Raw genomic sequence first — 21991 nt, 5'->3', positions numbered from 1 at the left:
TATTTACATACGACCATCACTGACTGTGTTGGTTTTCTAGTGCAGGGGTCATCGAATCTGAACGCCGACACGCTGCAGTTTTGACTTCAAATGGCGTTAGACAGCGAGGCAAGAACAGAGAATTGGCGTCCTCCAGTTCTTCACACTTCGCCAGATTATTGTCAAATATTATTAGAAATTCGCTGAATTTTTTCTCTTGGCATTCAAAGCCCCCCTCCTCCTCCCACCCGATTTGCCGTCCAGCCCTCCGCCGTGTCGGCTGCATGGAACTCGGCCGTTGCTGACCCTCATTCTAGGCTATTAAGTGCGAACTGGGAATGTATGCTGCAAGAGCGTATAATTACGTAAAGTGAGAGCAAACAAGGAAAGCGAGTGGCCTCTTAGTTCACCCGACCACTTTGTTTTACGGCCACTAATTTCGGAATCGCAAAAGAGATTTCACGCTTCTGACGGTCGCGGCATTTTGTCACTGAGACACGCAACAAAACGGCAAGCTAACGCTGCACCATGTATTCGTAACGGCGACGCAAACGATCACTGTTTAATCAAAGTGCACGTGTAGTGTGCAGGTACGCAAAAGAGCGGCGCACCGCAGCAGGAGAGCCTGCGGTCCGCCGGACTCGCTGGCTTTTTAAAGCGCAATCATCGCCGATTGCGTCACTCTTCTTTATTTATCGGCTGTTTTTGAGAAGTTTTTGTCACCTAGAGTATTTGTTTAAACTAGAAATTTCACTTAAAATTTCACTTCGTACGACCATCGATCGGTGAACCTGCGAGTAGCAGACGCCGTCACGGCCCCGGCACTTTCGTCGGCGCTGTAAACGTGTTTAGCGCTGCAAAGCTTTTTCCCCTAATGCCAAGTTGATCGCTGAAATAGATCGGACGCGTCGGGGATGGGCTGGTGACCACGTCGCAAAATAATCGGGAACGTCGAGCTCAGTTTGCTTCTGTCAACACGGGATCCTATGGGACCCGCGCAGCTTTGTACTACCCGGAAGTACTGCCCGGAAGCCGCTTGCGCAGCGCCCCCTGCTCAGCGGCGCATGCGGCGCAAGTTCCGACGACGACGCATTGTGTGGCTCCGACCAGTGAGGTGACCGCGTTGTAAATAAATGGGAGTTTTAAAAAGTTTCCTCAAGTTTTTTTCTTAAAAGTATGGGTCGACCTATAATCGAATATATTTTTTTTTTTTTCGGCGACTTCAATTTTTAGGGGGTCGACCTATATTCGTGCTCGACCTATTTTCGAATAAATACGGTACTCGGGGGCTTCGGGAACACTGCCGGCACGGCATCGTTTTCCAGCATGGAAACATCATGCGGGACTTCAGCTACATTACCTAGCAAACAGTTAACCGTTCTTTGTGAATATCCCCGCCGTTGTTAACTGATGGATTAGTCAGCGCCTGAAAATGTGTGTGTGTGGTGTCGGCGCTCCGCTCTTTGGAACCGTCTTTCTTTGCAAGTTTCCCAAGATGTTGTCCCCTGTACGTGTATGTAAATAAAGCATCTCGAACCGGTGCCTTCTGACCTTTCGCATCGTTGATCTGGAGGCCCTTAAGCGCACGTCGTCGCGGCCCCCTCAGTTACGTCCAGTCAACTGGGAATCTGTTAAATGTAAATGCCGAATAAAAAAAACAAGACGTGTGCACATTCATACGAAGTTTTATCACCTTCAGTCATCAGATACAGTGCATGATTTCTCCATAACTCGAACTCGGATATCTCGAAATACCGGTTAACTCGAAACCTTTTTTTGCCGTGCATATACAGTTAAACCTCGTTATAACGAGACGGGCTATAACGAAATAATGGATATAACGAGCAAATCGTAATTCCCCTTGAAAGTCCCCATAGAAACCAATGTATTTAAAACCTCGTTTTAACGAGGTAAAATTTCCCTGTTACGGGATATAACGAACAAATTTAGTTGAGAAATCAAATTTTGAGCTAATTTTACAACAGTGCGCAACGCGGATTTGAGACAGTGCGCGACGCGGCAACGGTATTAGCAGTTCAAAACTCGCGCCACGCGCGCGAAGCAGGAAGGCGCGCCATGCAGACGCTCCGCACGCGAAGCCCCCACCCTCCTCTCGCTGCGCACGGCACTATTTACAGTCTCGCGGACTCACCGCGGGGCCGCGGGCTCCCCGAGAAGCAGTCCGACGTTCGATTTTCCAACGTATCCCTATGGCTTCGGGGAATCCGCGGACTATCCGCGGTGAGTCCGAGAAGAACCCCAATGCACACGGCGCGCGCGGTTGCGTCGCCTTCCTCTCCCCCCTCCCCTCCCCTACCCTGTTCGTATCGCCGACTTCGCTGCGTAGTTTTTTGTGCGTGGGTTTTGGCAGTCTTCAGCCTCCTTATCTTTTATCGTACTGCCCGCGTGATTCCAAAAACGCGAGTGCGACAGGCGGGAAGCGAAGCGAAAGACTACCACGCTTGAACAGAAGACGGCTATGATAAAAGCCGTCGCATCGGGCGCGAAGGAAGGTAAGGTGCACTCCGTGGTAAGGTGGCAAGAGACTTTGACGTGTGGACGAGTACGCTGTCAACCATCGTGAGCAACCGAGAGTCCATCGTCAGCGCTGTTGCAAGTGGCTTGAAAAGAAGCGCTAAGGACGGCGTCGGAGGCACTAGATGCGGTGGACGTGCTGCGCCGCTACTTCGGCGCGCACGAGGGCGGCGAAGATGCCGTGAACATAGCGGCCGCAGCTGAGGGGGCCATCGCTCGCATCAGGAAGGTGCATCAACGTCCAATTACGGACTTCTTCGTAGCCAGGTCTGTTTTAAATACGAGTTTTGAACTGCAATAAAGTAGATTCGTGACTTTTCCGCTTTACCTCCGGAATGTGTTTATTTTACTTACTACCGCCGTGCAGCAAGATGCTATTTCGCCGGCTTTTTGTTTTAGGTTACTACAATGCATAATATTTGCAGTAAATGTCGGCTACGGCTATAACGAAATATTGGCTATAACGAGCAAATCGCGGCGCCCCTTCAATTTCGTTATAACGAGGTTTAACTGTACCTGCATAGGCGACATTTTCCACCCTTTGTCTCGAAACGTCTATTCGGGGATCACGGATATCTCGAAATGTTCACAAAGAGGACGCAATGCCACATCCGCTGCAGGCAGCTGATAAGCTCTCGGTTAAAGCTTAGCTCCCATTACCCGCCGAACACCGTCGCGAACGGCAAATTTGTGCGGGGTACGCACTGTGCACGGCCGATGTCCCGTTAGCGGAGTGCTGTCCGACGCCTACATTGTTGATATAGCTGGGGAAGACGCTTCTGATCATGTGGACAACGACGGGTCTCAAGAAGTGCCAAAAACGGCAGGAACAAGAAAAACATTAGCTTTGCCTGCTTCACAGCAAGATAGAATATAGCGTTGGTGACCAACAGTTGATGTGGCATTGAGAAGCTCGAAAACACTTTTTTGGGACCAGATGCGAAGGCGAAACAGGCGTGCATCACGCAGTTCTTTTCCCGCAATACCTAAAAAAATTGTTTTTTTTTTCTGCAAATTATTTTGCCTGTATTCCGGAAGCGTCTCTGTGCATTGGAGCGTTTGTTACCAGCACTATACAGCTCTTATTCCAGTGATCTGGCCATACATTTTTCGCATTTCGCTTAACCCAACACTCCGCTTACCTCCAAATTTTCAAAAATTTGGGTACTATCAAACCTCTTTTGCGTGCCTGTAATTTTCGTGAATACCACGATTTGAAACATTCGCCAGCATCGGGTACGTGAAACTGATTTTTATTAACACCCAGCTGCAAATCAGTAACTTCGCTTGCATTCCTCATTGCACAGGTTCTTTTTGGTCACCCACACACTCGGAGGGAATTGCGAGACGCACGCGGGGAAAGCAAAACGGGAGAATATTTGTGTTATGGCCAATCATTATAATGGCGGCTGTTTGAAACCAAGGAGTAAAAATATTGAGGTTTATTTATACTGTCATGACCATATATACCTTGCTTTATCCCCCCACCCTCCGCACTTTGCCCAAAGTATATTGGAACAAGTTTTTGCTGGCACAACATTTTACTCAAGCTTTCGCTTTTCTTTTTGTCAGCCTACCAGCCGTCTGCGTGCTTGTCACCGTCAATGACGTTCGGGTAGTTTCGAAGTGGAACAAACGCAGCTTCTGGTGCCGCAGGGAGCTCTTTTTGAACGGGATCTCACTGTCTGAACATTGATGGTTGAACGCGAAGCTTTCTTGTGAGCGATTCCTTGTCGTCTGAGTTTTGAATTTGACTCATTGAGCTTTCACTTTGACTCGCACGCATTTTGGACTTATGATCATGCCGGATTTGACATCGAACCTTTGCCCTTTGATTTCACGCGAAGAAAGCTTCGTGTTCAACCATCGTTGCAGAGTGGAGTGATAATTTTTCTGACTGCACTCCTCTCCAAATGCAAACTGCTTTGACCATGTTGGAAATGCGCATTGAGATAGACGTCGGCTTCAAAACGCGATGGAGCCAGCTTCGATTCTGACCACGGGAAGCGTTTTTACTCACATACATCACCGCCTTCAGAGACAGTTGGCTTTCCTGCAGTGCTTTTTCGAGGCGATATACGCCATCAGTGAGACATAGAAAGCTTCACTTTAATAATGGTTCAAGCGATGGTAGTGAAACGGCTACGCTAGTTGCTGCGGTTTCATCCTTCGGTCTCACTCGCGAAATTCAGCGGCCGCAAAGAGGCTCCAATTCGCGAAAAACTCGAGGCGTGAAACTAAAAGGTCTTATAGTACTATCGCACTTTCAATTGTGAGCTGATGTACCTCGTACCATTCCATTTCACCGCTTAATTAGTGGCCGACAAACCCCGATGCGCGCTCGCGCTCCGCGGCAGCAGCGCGCGGCACAGGCCGGCCGGCCGCTCTCGCTCCGGCCGCTCGGGCGCTCCGATTGCTCGCAGCGCCCTCTGCGCAGCGCTGTGCGTGCATCAGTGGCGCGGACACGCCTTCCCATAGAGAAAGCGCGCGGACGGCAGACTAGCACAATTTCTAGGGACCATAACTAAGTCATCGATTTTGTCAATGGTTGCGTTAGTTGCACTCATCATTGCTTTTTGTGAACTAGTGCCTAAGACATGATCAACTGCTATCAGCTTTGTGTTAACTAGAGCCGCACTCGGGAGAACTGCATTGTCGGTGTTTAGTAGTTTTCACTGAAATCCGGTCCTTCGCTTTTAGGGTGATCTTATTTAAAGGGTGGCTGCTGTTTGACTGAAAGCCTTCTCTTAAAGAAATTAATATGTTCAGCCACACTGCACCGTACTCTCATAGAGCGTGCACCAGTAATTGTTACCCACCAAATAAAGCCACTGATTTGGGTTTCCTAAGTTTAAGGTTGAAGGAGATAAATGAAACTGGGCTCACTGCAAAAAACTTGTGACAAGCAAAATGGCTTGTTACTTGTGCATCGTGCCAGCCTGCCATGCTCTCTCATGCTTGTGCACCTCTAGGTTCCTGGACCCTCTCACCACTTTTCTCCGACTTTCTTTGGGAAGGTATGTTTCTAGTTTGTACATTTTCATTGAAGTTAAAATTTTGATTTTCCCACTAAATCATGCGTTTTCATGTCTGCAATGACATCACAGTGCCTTGTTGTTTACCGTTAGTGAACCTAGATGGTGCCACCACACCGCGACAAGCAGTTTTCTGCCTTTGGTTTGTTTGTGAACGTATTTGTACCTGGCTTTTTCATGGAGACAATCGTTTTGTGAAACATGGTGCTCGCCTGACAAATATGATCACGTAAGACTCCGTCACTTGCGTCAAACGGCCAGTGTCGTCTGAAACAATCCCAAAGCCCCGCAGTCCTGTGAGCTAAACCAAGCATAGTGCGCACAGTACCAACAGCAGTACACATCAGTACTTCTATGTTTACTATGCTTTCGTAACTTCCACTGTTTGTCCCACCATCTTAGGGCTTTAAAAAGAATGTGCCCTAAATTTAAGTGCAAATAGCTCGTACTGCAAGCCTATAAGCTCAGCCTAATTTGCGTTTGCTTTTGCCGCCCTCCGCCAATCGCAGAGCTGTCTGGTATGACATCATAGGTTCTGTTGCGGGAAATGAGCGAGTGGGTCGCATGGCCATTCCCTTCTTTCCTAATTATGTAGCTTATTTGAGCAAAGTTTACGTTAAAAGTGGTGTCAGTATGATCTTAACAAGGCAATCTTTTGAATGAGCCAAACTTGTGGTTTGTCTTCATGGCTCCTTTAAGGATTAATCATTTCTATGTGGACTCAACGATTAAGCCCACCTGTTTCTCTGTAACACTTTGTGGGCCACGCTTTCACTGCACATGAAAAGGCTACTAGTAAACGGTCCTAGGGCCTTCATATTTTTATGTATGGTTGCTTATATACCGTATCTACTCGCATAATAAACCCACTTTCTTTTTTTTTTTTTTTTTTCAGAAAATTTGGCATGAATTTGGGGGGAAGGTTCATTATGCGGGAAAAAGTCGCAACAGATTTTTACATGTTGAGATTTCTTACAATAAAGATGCTAAAAGAAGTGCTGTCAAACCTTACCTTTCTGGTAAAGACACGTAGGTAATTATGTGATCAAATTTCTTTTGTATTCGCAACATGCTAGTGGCCCCCGACTCGCCATCATCCCCCTACTTGCCATGGAGTTGTCCTCCTCACTGAAGTTTCTTGCGGCTTCACGTTCGTCTTCCATGCTGTTGAGGCACTCCAAAACATCTTTTCCCACACTGGGAAACTTCCCTTCTTGAGGCCCACGAAACAAATGGCGATCCCTGTTTATCACCCAATCCTCTTGTTTTCGCCAGTAACATACACGCACTGGGTCAAAACTGAAGTGCTGTCCAGCCATGCGGTTTCCAAGTGCTTCAACGCATGCTCCACTAACTTCAGTTTAAAACCGGCTGTGTAGTTCATGGGCTGGCCCATTGTACACTGCGCATCAGGAACACGAAAAAAGGTCGGAACACAGCTGAACGAATCATAGAGCGGAATGGCAAAGCCGCGGAACAGCACAGATCAGGGAAGGAGTGTAGAGTCCGTTCGGTGCTTTGTTCACACGCCTCAGCGCTTTCGTGGTGCTCTACGCTAGAAAGTTGGTTTTATGTTCAGCAGGTGGTGCGCCTTAAGCACGCAATTTTTAAATCGTCAGCCACGGCATTCGCACTCATGTCTCCGGCAACTGTTGAGGTATTTTTCGTTAAAATACGTTACAGTTGAACCTTGATATAAGGAACCTCAATTTAACAAAATTCGCGATATAACAAATTTTTTCAAGTTTTCGATCAAAATTTTGCTAAATCCATGTATTTTCATCTCAATTTTATGAAGTAATTTTGTGCGGCGCTTTCGATTTAACAAAGTCACGGCGAGAAAGGAAGAACGAAATTCTGGTCGAGGCACGTTTTATTTTGCCTCTCAGAGCCTACATTGAAAACATTCAGTACTCACATAAACTCTTAAAAGGCTAAAATGAAAGAAAAGCGGTGAATTATGTGGTTGACAACAATTAAAAGCGATGAAAGAAGCTGCTCAAAAACTGCTAGCGGTCATGGACGGTTTGATAGTGCGGCCACCATTTTGACGTCTCCATCGTTGCCTACACTAAGGTGGCTAGAATGGGGAGGTGTGAGTACCGCGGCGCCTTTCTTCGGCCGCGCGTGACTCCCTTGCGCACGGATGACACCAGGGAAAATGTGGCGCTGCCCGTCGAGGCGCAGTAGCCGCAGCCGGCCGCGCCGTCCTGCCCGCGCTCGCCGTGCCCTTGCCGCGGCCAGCTTTGTCGTGCGTTGTGGACTGTCTCGCGTCGTTCTCCCATTCTAGGCGCGATGCAGTCGACAGCAAAGAAGACGGAGCAAACGGAGAAAACAAGCTAACTCGCGCATTCAGCGTAACACGTTTGCATGCTAAAGCGGCGGCAGAAATTTGTAGTCAACGGGTGATGTGCCGCAGATGCATGCTAAAGCGGCGGCAGAAATTTGTAGTCAACGGGTGATGTGCCGCAGATTGCCTGCCCAGGGCATTCTGGTGCCCTGACGGCAACTGTTGTACGGTTTTATTGCATTACGAGGATACACTTTATACTTAAGGTGTAAACCAGCAAGGTAATTAGAAGAAACTGAATGCAGTGAAGCCTTGCGTGATGTAGGCTGAATTTCAGAAATTCTTGTTTGTTTTTTTTTTGTTTTTTTTTTAATTCTTCACCTGTAAAAAAAAATCAGGGTAGCTTGCATTTACGCGCAACACTTGAATGGTGAAGCTCTTGTAGGTGGACATTGACGGACCCATAGTGAAGTTTCATTATCATTGTTTATTTGCATAGTTGCGGAGCTAGTAATTCGTCGTCATATGCATTGAAGAGGTCGTTGTTTTCTTCGCAGCGAGTAATAGATGCAAAGTCATCCTCAGCATTGCAGACTTCCACCATGCTCTTCTCATGCAGTGGTGGCGGGATCTGCAAGTCGTCTCGGGAAGGAGGGGCACACTCCTATCCATGTGTCCTATTTCCATAATGGCTTATGCGGCAGCCCCGGTGACCTCTCCCAACAGGGTCTTTTAAGTTTGACATTGCGATAAAGTTTTTATCTATTTTTACATGGGGGTAGCGCTTGACGACAGCGCTGTTTTTATTTTCATTATTATTAAAGCCACCGCGCGAGCCGAAGGCGCTCGGTGGTCGTCGCGAGGCACGCGCTCACGAGAGCTCGGCATTTTCTTTGTATCTTTTTCCTGCAACGGCAAACTTACGGCTTGCACAACAGCTCCGCTGTTAATACTTTTTATTTTTCCCCCTGTAAATATACTTTGTTCTCTCTTCACCTGGAAATACATTTTATTTCTTCATCACCTGTTAGTAGTTTGCTTTTCTAGTTTTTTTTTTCTACTTCATACTGTTTTGTTTCTTCACTGTAAAGATTTTTTTTTGTTTCTTTACCTGCAAATAGTTATTCCCCTCTGAATACTTTTTGTTTTCTTTTCACCAGTAAATGCTTTTTTGTGTTTCTTCATCACCTGTAAATATAGTGTGCATCTTCTTCACCTGCAAATAAACCTTTTTTTTTTATTGTAGATGAACGATTTCATGACGAGACCAGATGTGTTGCTTTAATGTGTACTATAATTTCTGATGTGAGCGGGAAAACTGCTTGCGGGCTGCCAATTTGTTACGGCCGGGTAGCAGAAAGCATTGCAGTGTCCGTCGAGACGCCTTCAGTTCGCAGGCTCTACAGTAGTGCCGATCTGGAAGACGGCGGCGGTATACCGAGGGAGGCGAAATGCATGGCGCCTGTGTACCGGGTGGTGTCAGTGCATATTATACAACCCCAAGCTTTTTTTTAATAGAACCCGGAGCCACTTCACGTAATGCGCAAACGCTTAAGAAACTGCAATGCGAACTGGGCTCATAAAACTACACTTCACGGGTGCAATGAAATGGGCTGACAAAAATTTTTGAGTGATAAATATTCGTTCTTTTACTCTTCCAGAAAGCGTGCGATACCGCAACGGGTTAGTTTTCACCTTGATGGTAGAAATGCAGCCGACGCGATGCCGGCGGTGTGCTCATTCCAGCCGCGCACCTTACCGCGTCCTACCGCGCCTTGGTCAACAGCGCCGCCCGTGGCATCTGCGCGCTGTGGAGTCACGTTTCCGCCGCCGGTACTCACACCTCCCCAATCTAGCCACCTTACCTACGCCAGCGCCCTCTATGCTTAGGCTGCCGACGCCTACTTTAAGTGTTTTTTTTTTTTCTATGCGTCCTAGCTCACGGTGCTGCTGCTCAAGGTTGTGCTCGCTGATAACCACATTAATATTTTGTTCGTCCATCATTAGATGAGTCTTATCAGCAGCATGAGCACTTCAAGGGAAAGAAAAGTGTTCCGAACAAGAGCCTGAGGAAGTGTCGGTGAAACCGAAGGCCACTGAAGTGATGGATGCCATCGACGTTCTGCGGAGGCACGCAGGCGCACGCGAATATTTAAGAGCAAGCCTTGTTAGCGCTGTCAGCATACGAGCGTCACGGAAAGCCCACCCTGGTCAAGAAACGCCAAGCACTGCTTACGGACTTCTTCACTACGGCTTGAACATCGAGTGCTGGTGGCAATCAATTGCTCTCCGAACGTGGTCAAAACGTGTTCATTAGACAGCTGCGATGCGGAGAAATCGGTTTCTTCTGCAGCGGGCATAAAAGTAATTGCTTAATAAAATTTGGCCAGAAGATATTTAATGTAAGCTTTCCGCTTTAGCGGGAGCACGTAAGCGCTGCTCCACAAAGTGAAGCGGTCCGTGTGTACTCCGCTCAACTCTAAATCATGGCTTTATCTCGAGTGTCGTGGTTGCATCACTCGCCCGTACTGCAGAGCCTTTGTGCATGAAAAAAGTCTTTCGAAAGCTTTATAGCACCCTTCCGCTGTTGGCCCGCCGCACCCCTCAACGCCTAAGCCTACTACTGAACGGACGAAAAGAGGCGTAACTTCGAACCAGCACCTCGCCGGGGTGAAGTTCACGGGGCATGGACGCGGGCTGAATTGACTAACAGCAGCGTTTAGTAGTGACCGAAATGAAAAAAACAAAAAGTGAAAACCTAGTCTGCTATCATATCGTTGCGGAAAAAGCACCGGTTTTACGACGTCACGAACTACTGTCGGCTATCCGAATTCCATTGCCTAAGTGTTGAAGCTCTTAATTTACACAATTTTTGCGGCCAGTTTTAGTACAAATTTCGCTTTAAGTGGAGAGGTAACTACAGTTGTTTCTGAGCGATGGGCAAGGTTTTGAAACCTCAATAACTGGTTAAATTAACTGTAAAATCAAAACCTCGATTTTACGAAATTCTCGATTTAACGAAATTTTTGCCCGCAAGTACGACTTCGTTATATCGAGGTTTAACTGTATTAGCGTTTCTGTGCATACAGTGGCATGATATCAAGTTTCCGCAATTGTCAACGGCATTAGCAACGATGCTGGGAGAAAACATATTGAAGAGTACCTTTTCTATTCTCGCTGCACTTTTCATGCAAGGTAACAAGAGAGTAAATTCTAAAAAAAGAAAGTGGGAGGGCGTCACTACGCAAGTGGGTTCATTATGCAAGTAAATGCGGTATCCCCAGGAAAAAAAAAAGTTCTGATCAATGCATTTGGGTATAGTATTAAAGCTGACTTTTAAGGGAATCTGTGCACAGCCCTTTATATGCATACAGTTGACCCGATAATTCAAAGTCGTTAGTTGGAATTTTCGGTCAATTAGAAGTGGCGTGCTGGTTCCGTCAAGTTTACGTGCAATCCACTGGGAGAAAATGCTCGACAGTCCGAAGCTAAAACCCATTATTTTGGTTAATTAGAAGTTATTTTGAATAAAAAAGCATCAAGGCAGCTTTGCCTCTTGATAATCCAAAATTTACAAAACAGTGGTGTGTTCTGTACTGATGTCAGCGCCATGGTAACTGAGGCAGGGCACAGTTGACAAAGTAGTAGTACCAGCGAATACATCTCTCTTTTGAGGCCCTCAACCTTCTTTTTTGCAGAGAGCACCATGTGAGCAGTGTGAGAGCACCATGTGAGCAGGCTTTTATTTTAGAGATAAGTCTCAATCATCGTGCAACCTGTGTTGTATGCTAGACTTAGCAATGAAAGTTGAGATTCTGAACGAAATCAAGAAGGGAGGCGTGTTGCAGACTGATGACAATGTTGTTGTCATGCTTTTTGTTCAATTGGAAATTCGGTTGATTCGAAATGTTATGACATTGCATTGATTTGAATTGTCAATAACAGTGTGTCTGAAAATGTAGTACGCAAGATCAAGTTCTGCGATTCCGTTGTGGTACAATGGAGCAGGAGACAGGGAAAAAATGGCACTAAAACGTCACCAATATTATTACCAAGCCGTAAAAGAACAGTGTGCATTATCCAGTTTAACTTATTAAAAGCTGTAACGCAGATGCAGCTACAAAAGAATAATTTCACTCACTTACAATATGAAGTTGCTCCACTATGAACCAGTATACAGTCGAATCCACTTATAACGATACCGCTTATAACAATATATCGGATATAACGATGGACAACGATTGCACCGTCCAATTTTGTATGCTTTCTATGGTAAAATAACCCGCTTATTACGATGCTCCCGAGCCGCGATATCGGATATAGCGATTGAATCCGCTTACCGCGCGCGCCGAAAATCACGAGGAGGAAGCAGGCGAGGAGGAAGCGATCCCAGGGGAGGCCACGGAAGCACCCGACGATGAAGGGGTGCCACAGTTATGGTCGGCGCTTCACGAAGACGCGTCGGGTCTCGACGATTTTCTCCATGCCGACGATGGTGTGGAAACGTCCGAGTGCCTCAGTGACGAGGCGATCGTTGCGAGTGTGCGTGGTGCAGCGGACAGCGGTGAGAGCGACGACGACGACGACGCTGCTGAGCAGCCTACCCAGGTACCGTCATCGCACGAGGCCCAACGAATGATACAGTCCCTACGGGACTTCATTTTCGCGAAGGACCTCCCGCTCAGCTATGTGGAGCAATTAGATGCTCTCGAAAAAGATGTGCGTCAGCTTCGCGTGAAGCAGTCAAAGCTGACTGTCTATGGCTTTTCTGCAAACGAGTAGTTGCACTACCGCACTTGCATGCTAATAAAATGCTTTGATCTCTCTTGTGGCTTTTTTTTTCTCGACCCGCTTATAACGATTATCGGTTATAACGATGGGATTTTCTTGGCACTTGGATATTGTTATAAGTGGACTAGACTGTACACACAAGATATGAGGTGACATCAAGGTAAAAATTTAGTCCCTTGTATTATAGCCTTTCTTTTAGAGGGCAAAGTGTGTATAGGCAGCAAACAAACATTTTTGAGGCCTCCCACATACGTTTAAGAAGGAAATTAAATTGGCTAGTCACATGTGGCAAGCCATTTGAACGCATTGGGACAGCTCAATGGCTAAGTAATTGCACTACTTGGCACGAAATTGCAAGTTTAATCAGTACACTCTGTGGTGGCAGTATTTCTGGTGGGAGCAAAAAAGTAAAACTGCTTTGTCATGGTTTTAGCCTAAATGCCGAAGTCTTCAGGTGGTCCCAATTTAACCATAGCCCTGCACTACAGTGCACCTCATAGCCGAGGTCCAGCTGTGACGGGAGGCCCCAATTTTAAGTAGCAGCTTACTTGCTCTCAAATGAACTGGCCCGGGGCATGCAGGTTCTATTGAGAATATTTTGGGATGAGGTGCAAAGAAAGCGAAGGAGCGAAAAGTAATATGGGCGTGCTGCGAATTGCAAAAGAAATGCTAAGCTGAGTGTGAAGCTACATTGCAAGTGTGGATTGAAAGCTCTTGTCCACATCCAGTACAAAAGAGCCAGCAGTGCCTGACGTCCTGTTTTTCCTGTGGAGAGACGTTGAGTGTGTTGTTGCGCTGCAGGTGGACTCCGGGTTGCATACCGGCCACACTCACACGCGGAAGAACCTGTGGGAGATCCACGGCCTGGAGGTGAGGGCCCCTTTCCATTCCCTCATAGGTACAAGCCCAGTATTTCCTGTGCGCACCAAGCGCCATCTATTGCTTTGCCTGGAACACTCCTTCAATTCTTTCATGCTGCTGCTAAGAGATCCACTGTTGTCCCTCAGTAGCCTACAGTAGAATCGTGGATTTTGGAATGAAAGCCCTGGGTTTGGGCTCCAGCAATGCCAATAATTTTTGCGAGAGAGAGAGAGAAGATAATTGTTTATTTATCTTAAAGGAAAGGGAGTAAGAGCGGAAGCGTTTAGCTTCCCAAGTCCAGGAGGCCACGAGCCCGCGCCCGTGATTTTTTTTATTGTAAAATATTCCCTTGCAAGGGAACATTCTGCATATCTTTTTCTTAAACGAAAGTTGTTTATCATCTAGGTTGGTGTAGAAATGGGGCGCAGGATATCAACACACTTTGTGAGTGCCTTCTGACACCCACATTTTTCTTACTTTGCAGGAGCCCAACCTGTGAGGAAATGGTCAGATGACGATGGCGAAATGGTTGGTATGTCTCCGCTTTTGCCACAAGGGTTGGATTGTGTGCCCAAATTTGCGACCAAGTTTAGTTTGCTCAGCTGTTGGATGCTCTGCATTCAGCAGATTGTGTGCCATCGGCTTTTGACTGTGGCAGCCGGTACATTTCTTGTAATAACACAGGGCACTCACTATATTTAACTGGCACCTGCGTTTATGTTAGCCCCCAAAACTTTACTAAATGGGCACATTCATGTACATTAGTGACCATATGACCCATGTTACAGTTGAATGTGACTATAACCGGCTTACATAAAATTATCCTTTATATTGAACTATTTCTTGACACGGTACATTTACCAATTTATACAGCAAAAAGTATGCTTGTATCGAAGAAAAATACCACCGACAACTGATAAATGGAACGATAAATGCAGCAGATGTGCCCCCCCCCCCCCCCCCCCTCCCTCCCTTCAGTTGGCTTTCCCTCAGGGCGGAGGAGAAATTCCTCCGGCACACCCCTAAAAGTAGTTTAACCTGGCCGCTCATGGGCAGGGGGCAGCTCTTTTCCCTCCATCTTGCCATGTAGGGCGATCCATCCATCGCTCCTCCCGTTCCCCCCCCCCCCCCCCCCCCCTTTTTTTTGCAAAAAAATAATCCCGGCCCACCCGCCCTGCTTTTCTTTTTTTTTTTTTTTTCCATTCGTTGTTTGCATTGTTCGCACCTTATGTGCTAGCGCTATAGGGTCACTAAATAAAGGCTTTTTTAGTGGCACCAGCGAACGCGAAGCGTCCAGATGTGCCTTTGACCGTGAAGCTGGCAATCGTAAATAGAGCAGAACTTGGTGAAAAGTCGGACGTCCACGTCACGCATGAGATTCCTGAGAACACTTTTTTGAAGTAGGTTCTGGGCAGATCTTACTAAAGAAACCGCTCACTATTACTTCAAATCTACCGGCTTGTGCGTGCCGGTGATGACTGAAAATCATGAGTGCAAAATGAATTGTAAACGAGCTTTGTTCTCTGCTAGGATAGGACTTTTATGATTGACGGCAGGATAAATTAGTGGCGAGGAACGGCATTGTGTGGGGACATGAAAATTGATGGCAGTTAGCAAATTGGCGGAGTCAACAGCACCATCAATTAGCTTGTAAAGAAAGCACATATCGAGGAGTCTTCTGTCACTCAATCTGCTGAATCCAATGTGCTGAAATATTTTGTCGTACATGTAATATATTCTTCTGAAAAGGCAACGATCATAATAGGTTCGAACAAAACTCATCTGGACTTGTTCCAAGTGACATTTAGACTCGCTAAATGGGACTCATTCCAGGTTGCAGCTGTCGCCAGAGGTTTTTTTTTTTTTTTTTTTTTTTGGACGTTTTGCATACATTTAAATGAGTTGACATATCCATTTTGTTTAGTTATTTTCAATAAAAAACTGGTAACTTGAGAAATTTTCAAAAATTGTGAAAATGTTGGGCCCTGTTTTTTTGCATCTAAACAAGCTAGGGTGTACATTTGTTTAGTGTTATTTGTCTATACTTTTCATTAAAGGAGCCATGAAGAGAAAATGCAAGTTGGTTTTATTCGAAAGATTTCGTGTTTTATAGTGCCCCCAGCGCTTGTCCGGATACAAACGGTGCTTTATTCACTGATAAATTAAACAATTTAGGTTAAAATTTTGATTTTCCCGCGCAATCGTGCGTTTTCGTGGTCCCAAGTGACATCACTAAAACCGACCACCGCTCTGCAGCCTAGAGTACCTTCATTCACGCATCCGCCGTACAGGGTAGAGACACGTATACGCTGGCGGCGCCATTTTTGGTTGCTCGCTCGCCGCCGAAGCAAGTCATTGTGTCAAAACCGCGCTAAAATTATCGCCGCAACGCGGTTTACTGAAGAAGTTTGAATCGTATTGCCTGTTTCGCGTTGCTAGGTCTCGTGGGAAACGAAAAGAATAACGCGCTGAGCCCATTGGCCCAATTACGGCGGCACGGGACCGTTCGAAGGTTGTCTCCACCCTGTACAGCGGTGTTGGTTTGTTCCCGCGTTTCTTTACGTTCCGTAACCTAGATGGCGCCACCATACCGTGGCAAGCGTTTGGTTTGTTTTTGCCCGCATTTAAACCTGGCTTGTTTTTGTTCTGGGAGAAAATATTCCTTCCCTGAAACAGTGCTCGCTCGACAAATGGGGTCACATAAGACACCGTTGCTTGTGTCAATCGGCCAGTGTCGTCTGAGACAACCCCAAGCCCCGTAGTGCTGTGCAGCGAAACCAAGCATGCTGTGCGCAGTACGAACAGCAGAACGCATCAGTACTTCTATGTTTACATGTGCTTTCGTAACTTCCACTGTTGGTCCCATCATTCTTATTGCTTTGTAAAGAATGTGCCCTAAATTTAAGCGCAAATCGCTTGTTCGTCTAGTTTGTAAGTTCTACCTAATTTGCGTCTGCTTCTGCCAGCCTCCGCCAATCGCAGAGCTTAGCTCATGTGACGACATAGGTTCTGTTGCGGGAAATGAGCTGGTGGGTCGCATGACCATTCCCGTTTTTCCTAATTACGTAGCTTATTTGAGCGAAGTTTACGTTAAAAGTGGTGTCAGTATGATTCTAACGAGACAATCTTTTGAATGAACCAAACTTGTGTTTTCTCTTCATGGCTCCTTTAATGACAGTTTTTATAACTTTCAAGAATCGAAGCTGACGTTGTTCTCTATCACATGGGTAGAAAACATGTTGCATAATTTTTGTAGTTTTATCGCTACAAAGCATCAAATATGACCATGTAGCTGTATGGCGGTGATACTGGAGTGGTCTGTAACAAATTCCTGACATCATCAAATGGAAATTCGGGGGGACAATGCCTTGTTGAAATTAACTGTGAATAAAGTATCCCACATTTTACAGCTAGTGTACTCGCATCTTCTGGATGTATCTATAAATGCACCACTCGCAGTTTTTGTGTGGGCCCCATGAGTTATGCCTTTTATCATAAACTGTTGCTCATTAAACCATTACTTGGGAGCAACAGCATGCCCACTCGTGCACATGAACACTTCAAGGCATGACCACCTCCAAGGCACAAAAAAAAAAAAAAGAAAAAGCGGCACTAGTGGCCATTCATACATAGCACGTTCCCTTCTTACATACGGGGATAGGGAGTGCCTATAGGGATAGAGAGTGCCTAGGCAAGTTCAGTCACCACACACTGGGCTTTAGTGAGCGTTTTAATGGTCAGCTGCAACTGGCACTGTTCACCAGTACCTCAGTGGTGGGACGATATGCCAGCCACAGCTTATACTTGTCTGTGGTTGGTGGGGATGCTTTTGCTTGCTCATGCTATTAGCGGTGGAGGACTCAGGAGGGCTGTGGTAGTGTTCTGGTGTTCTGTGCACCGAGTTGAAGAGAGCAGGCCTGACGTGAATCTCTTCATGCGAAAGTGCGCACCTTGATTGGATTTACCCACACAGGAGTGAGGCCGTGGACCAACTTGCTGCACAATAGCGGGCATCCACTTGTTGTTGACACGAAAGTACACTTTCTGGCTTTAGCTAGTAAAGGGAAGTGCTTCTTGCACTTATCGCTGTGAAGGTGCTGACACCCCTGTTGAAACTTTAGCCTTACCTGCACTATCTTGCAGTTGTAGTGTGGTTGAAGTTGCTACGGTGCTGTTGGCTTCAGCATCCTGATTTTGCGTTCCATTATCAGCGTGGAAGATGATTGTAGGCCATCCACAGGAGTGTGTCTCTGCTGCATCAGGACAACTAAAATGTCTGTACCATGCTTCAATGCTTTGATGAGGCTGTGTGTGACAGTCTGCATTAAGCGGTCTGAAATTCTATCGGACTGAGTTATAGTGCAGAGAGAAGGGGTCGTTTAAAATCTCCCAGCTGCGAGACATTGCTTGAAGGATAGTGAGTTAAGTGGCAGGCCATTGTCGCAGTCTATATCTGGTGGAAGGCCAAATCTCTCAAAAATGTACTTCAGAGTAGAAACTGATGTTTCATTAAGCTGTTTGCTTTCAATGTATTTGCTGAAATAGTCAACAACAAGCAGATATTTCACATTTTGCGAATGGAAAAAGTCAATTGCGACAACGTGCTAATTAGGTCGAGTTGGGAGAGCTTTATCCATCATAAGCTCATGTTGGTTCAAGTGCTGATGCTGCTGGCAAAGTTGACAATGCAGATTAATCTTTCCAATGTTAATGTTCAGTGTTGGCCAATGCAGTGTCGCACAAGCTTTGTTCCTTGTTGCAACAATGTCTTGGTGAGTGACATGCAGGCATTGCAGAGAATCTCTCTGACAGAAAGCAGGAATTGCCGTCAGATAAGAGGGTCGTCTGAATGATGTACAGTGTAGACCGCTTATAACGTATGTCGCGGGAGCCGCGAAAATCCGCACTATAAGCGGTACCGCACTATAACCAAAACGTGCGCGAATTCAACCAAATCGCCACGTACCTCTCAAGTCATCCTAAATTTTTTATCACCCAAACGCACAACGCCTAAAAACGAAGGAAGGGTCTTTATTTCGTATTATTTTTAACATCAGCCGCTGCTGCCGGGTCTCACACATTGCAAAAGCGCGGTCTTACAAACGGCGAGTGCGGCTTTAACTTCCGTTGTGTTTGTGTTTTGAAAGACTATGGCTGCGTTTTTTGCGTCTATGAAGATGCCCCAGGACATGATAAGAAAGGCCAGCAGGATTTTTTTTTACCCCACCTTGCGTTCACGATGCCGAAGGCGGCTGCTTATCAGCGCAACGTACTGGTGGTGGAAATCTTCGCGCGGCTCGCTTGTTTGGGGAGAGCGGTGGCTTATCTGCACAACGTTCTAAAGCGTGAACCGCATGGAGCGATTTCTCGCGAAAACGTGCAGCGCACGCCGCAGGCGCGGCGACGCCGGCGCGGATACAACTGACGCAATGTGTGCGGCGCGGTAAGAGGCGGCAACATTGGCAACATGGCGTCGGCACTGGCCGTGAAGCGGTGCAGGCAGCTCCAGCGACCACATCCAACCGCTCGCTGAAATGCCGCACGAGGCGCAAGCGAAGATGCTCATGCAAGAAAAGAGCTGATAATGTGACCGCAAAGTGGAATATAAACTGCCATCCATGCTGCTTGTGAAAGCGCCCATCAAAAAATACCGCGGCGGTAAGCCTAAACTAAAGTCCCTTCATCTGATCGAGGGACTTTAGCCTAAACACCTCTGGCGCGGCTAGCCGGCTCGGAGCGCTTCGAATCTCCCGCCATTAGGTGCGCGTCTTTCCATTGGTGCAAGTCGTCAGGCTCCTCCCACTGCCACGCGAAGAAGCCACCGCGAGTCCGGAATCGTAGACGCGAGCATGAAAAAAACGCACGCGCAACGCCGACGTGCACAATTCGTGTGCGAAAACGGGCCATGCGGTTCACGATTTATAGAAACAACTTGCCACGCGCGGACGGGGAGCCGGTCGCTATCTTCCGAGGTGCATCAAGCAAGGGCAGCTGTGGTTATCACGTACGCGCGAACTAAAGGGTGCCTATTTTTTGCTTCTGTGTCGAAGTTAGAGGAGAGCAAGGGGTGCGCGCTGCGTCAGATGGCCGATTTCATCATTTCTTTTTTTCTTTTGCTACCCTAAAACGATGCCCCAGCTGCGCCGGTCGATGAGCAGACCCGCCGAAAAACCGCACTATAAACGGTATTGTGCTTCGGCCAACCGCATCTTAAGCGGTATGCTCATGCATTTAGTTCTATGGGAGGCAAACCGGTGGTCACGAAAACCCGCGTTATATCCGGTCCCGCACTATAAGCGGTTACGTTATAAATGGTGCTAGAAGTCTGTGCTCACCTCTCTTGGTCATGGCCAACCATTACAGAGGAAGCTGACACCACAAGTCGATGTAAAATGAAGTATTAGGTTTGGGGCAACCTGAAGGGGGGCTCTCAGTGTGCAAGATGCATGTTTTCTAACAGGAAGGAAGCCACACCGCTCTGCGCTCATCTGTGGTGCATCTTCCATCTTCCCACCTTTAAGGAAAGAGTAGTCGATTCTTCACAGTCATGCAATTGCCATAAAGGAAAAGACCTCATTTACTACTGTCCCTCTGGTCTTCTGCGGCCCTGTGATGCAGGCTAGGAGAATGTGTTTACAATGTCTTCTAGACGAACATTCTGCGTTGTTATATTATATTAGGATAAACTATATACTTATGGCTCTTGTGAATCACGGTCATAATTTTCCTGCACATGGCATTGAATCTGTAGGGGTGCACATGGCTTCGTGTAGGTCATAGTTGCATTTTGGGCATGATAAATTTTAGAAGCACTTCCCATTGTGGTTACGATGATATTCCTTGGAATATTTATACTGCTGTAGGAGGTAAACTTCATGCTCACATGTGTGTATGTGTGTGTGTACTATATTATGTAGTATATGTACGTATATATTCTGTCCCTTCCCACATTTTCCCAGGTTTCCCTCTTGGAACCACCATGGCTTCAAGGCAGGCACCTCTCTGGCGGGCCTCAAAGGGTTGTCCAGGACTTTAGTGGGGCGCATGGGTAGCAGTGCCAGCGCCCACACCGTGCAAAAAGAAGTCCAAGTGTGGGGAACGGTGTCGTCGTTGGGGGTTGTGATTTTTGTTGTTCTGTTTGTGGGGAAAGGTGCCGTTGTTGGGTGGTTGGGAATTTTGTTATTCTGTCTGTGGGGAAAGGTGCCATTGTTGGGGGTTGTGATTTTTCTTATTCTGTTTAAACTTGGGTATTTTCAAAGTGTTTCCTTATATTTTTCCCTTTTGTTATGGTGCCCTTTCGCAATAAACTTCCTCTTGTGTGCCATTTGCATTGCCTCGCCACTCGCTTGAAGGCAGAAACAGTGGGTATGAGTACTTTGCAGCCATAGTGCAGGGTACACACAAGACCAGCTGGGCAGCACATTGCTTGTGCTGGTTAATTTTTGTTAAAGGGACCATGTAATGCTTTTGCTTGGGGGGCTTTTCAGGCTGTACATCTGTTTGTGTCATGCAGAGACATAAACAAAAACAAGGACCATGTTCATTGCTGAAATAAGAGATGTCACTACAATCGGTTGTTTCCAATATTGATAAGTGCCATTTGGCTTAATTTTTCTCTAAAATAAGCTTGAAAACTTCATTATAGACTCAGAAAATGGGAATAAATGAATAGATAGTAATACAGGGCCTTAGACCAAAATAAAATAATACATGTAGTAATACATGTAGTGAAACCTCAGTAATTTCAACAAGAGGATTGTCTCAATTTGAATGCAAGGCGATGGGGAAGCAGTACGACATGTCAATAATGTATTTTTTCGAAAACTCTTGTTGACGCCTGCCTTTTGCCCTGTAAGGTAACAAAGCCTCCTCTTTGGCTTTTTCAAAACTTAAGAAGAGTAGTAGTATTCCATCTGACCTCGACATTTGAGCGTATGGTGCTGGGTCGTCCTCTTCGTCACTGGCAGCGACAGGTTTTGCTCTTTCTAACCTAATTATGTCCTCATCTGTCAGCACATCACACTCACGTTCACACCAATGTTGTCCGCAAAGGTGTCTTCGAAAGCATCCACTATGCAAGTCTTAATTGGTTTTGCCCAATTTTACCTTCTCTCTCCATTTTTCACCTTTTTCCGGAGGCAACGCAGCAATGTTTGTGGGCAGCGGGGGTTCCTGAGGCTGTAACACAGGCACCAAGCCGGCAGCATGGGGCCGCGTAGTTCAAATTATCGGTGGTGGAGCCTTCTTGTGTTCGCATTAGCGGGTTTTTTTATACGCAGGCCTCTATGGGAGCTTGGCCAGACAAAATTGTAGAGTTCAAATTATCCATAAATTGAAATTACCTGCTTAGTGTTGAGTCCGTTTCAATGGCATGTTACGATGCACAGCTGTCATCAGCACGTGTCATCAAATGCATGCAAACTTGTCCATTTTCAGGCAATTCACTGGTGTGGTTAGCAAGCTTCGCAAAGCGGATGGCAGCTTTCAGGGCTTCAGTTCG

At 46.6% G+C, this 21991-nt stretch overlaps 1 protein-coding gene across 6 annotated transcripts in view; it reads left to right on the top strand.

Annotated features, from left to right (window-relative positions):
* The window catches only part of LOC144139582 (uncharacterized), a 141496-nt gene extending 120403 nt beyond the window's left edge, over positions 1–21093 (top strand). For 4 of the 6 annotated variants that reach the window (XM_077671910.1, XM_077671913.1, XM_077671905.1 and 1 more), the window contains 3 exons: positions 5487–5531; positions 13432–13500; positions 13976–14075. In XM_077671910.1, the coding sequence (XP_077528036.1) occupies positions 5487–5531; positions 13432–13500; positions 13976–13990 (129 nt within the window). In that variant the 3' untranslated portion in view covers positions 13991–14075. Of the gene's footprint in view, positions 1–5486; positions 5532–13431; positions 13501–13975; positions 14076–20450 lie in introns of those variants that run through there. The other 2 variants (XM_077671893.1, XM_077671897.1) reach the window with 2 other exon arrangements.
* The last annotated feature ends 898 nt before the right edge of the window (positions 21094–21991 follow it).

The sequence above is a fragment of the Haemaphysalis longicornis genome, unplaced genomic scaffold, assembly GCF_048455015.1.
Source record: "Haemaphysalis longicornis isolate Haplotype H1 unplaced genomic scaffold, Haemaphysalis longicornis Haplotype H1 scaffold_1, whole genome shotgun sequence".
Lineage (NCBI taxonomy): Eukaryota > Metazoa > Arthropoda > Arachnida > Ixodida > Ixodidae > Haemaphysalis > Haemaphysalis longicornis.
The sequence above is the reverse complement of the archived record's forward strand: the minus strand, read 5'-3'. Positions and strand labels throughout refer to the sequence as shown.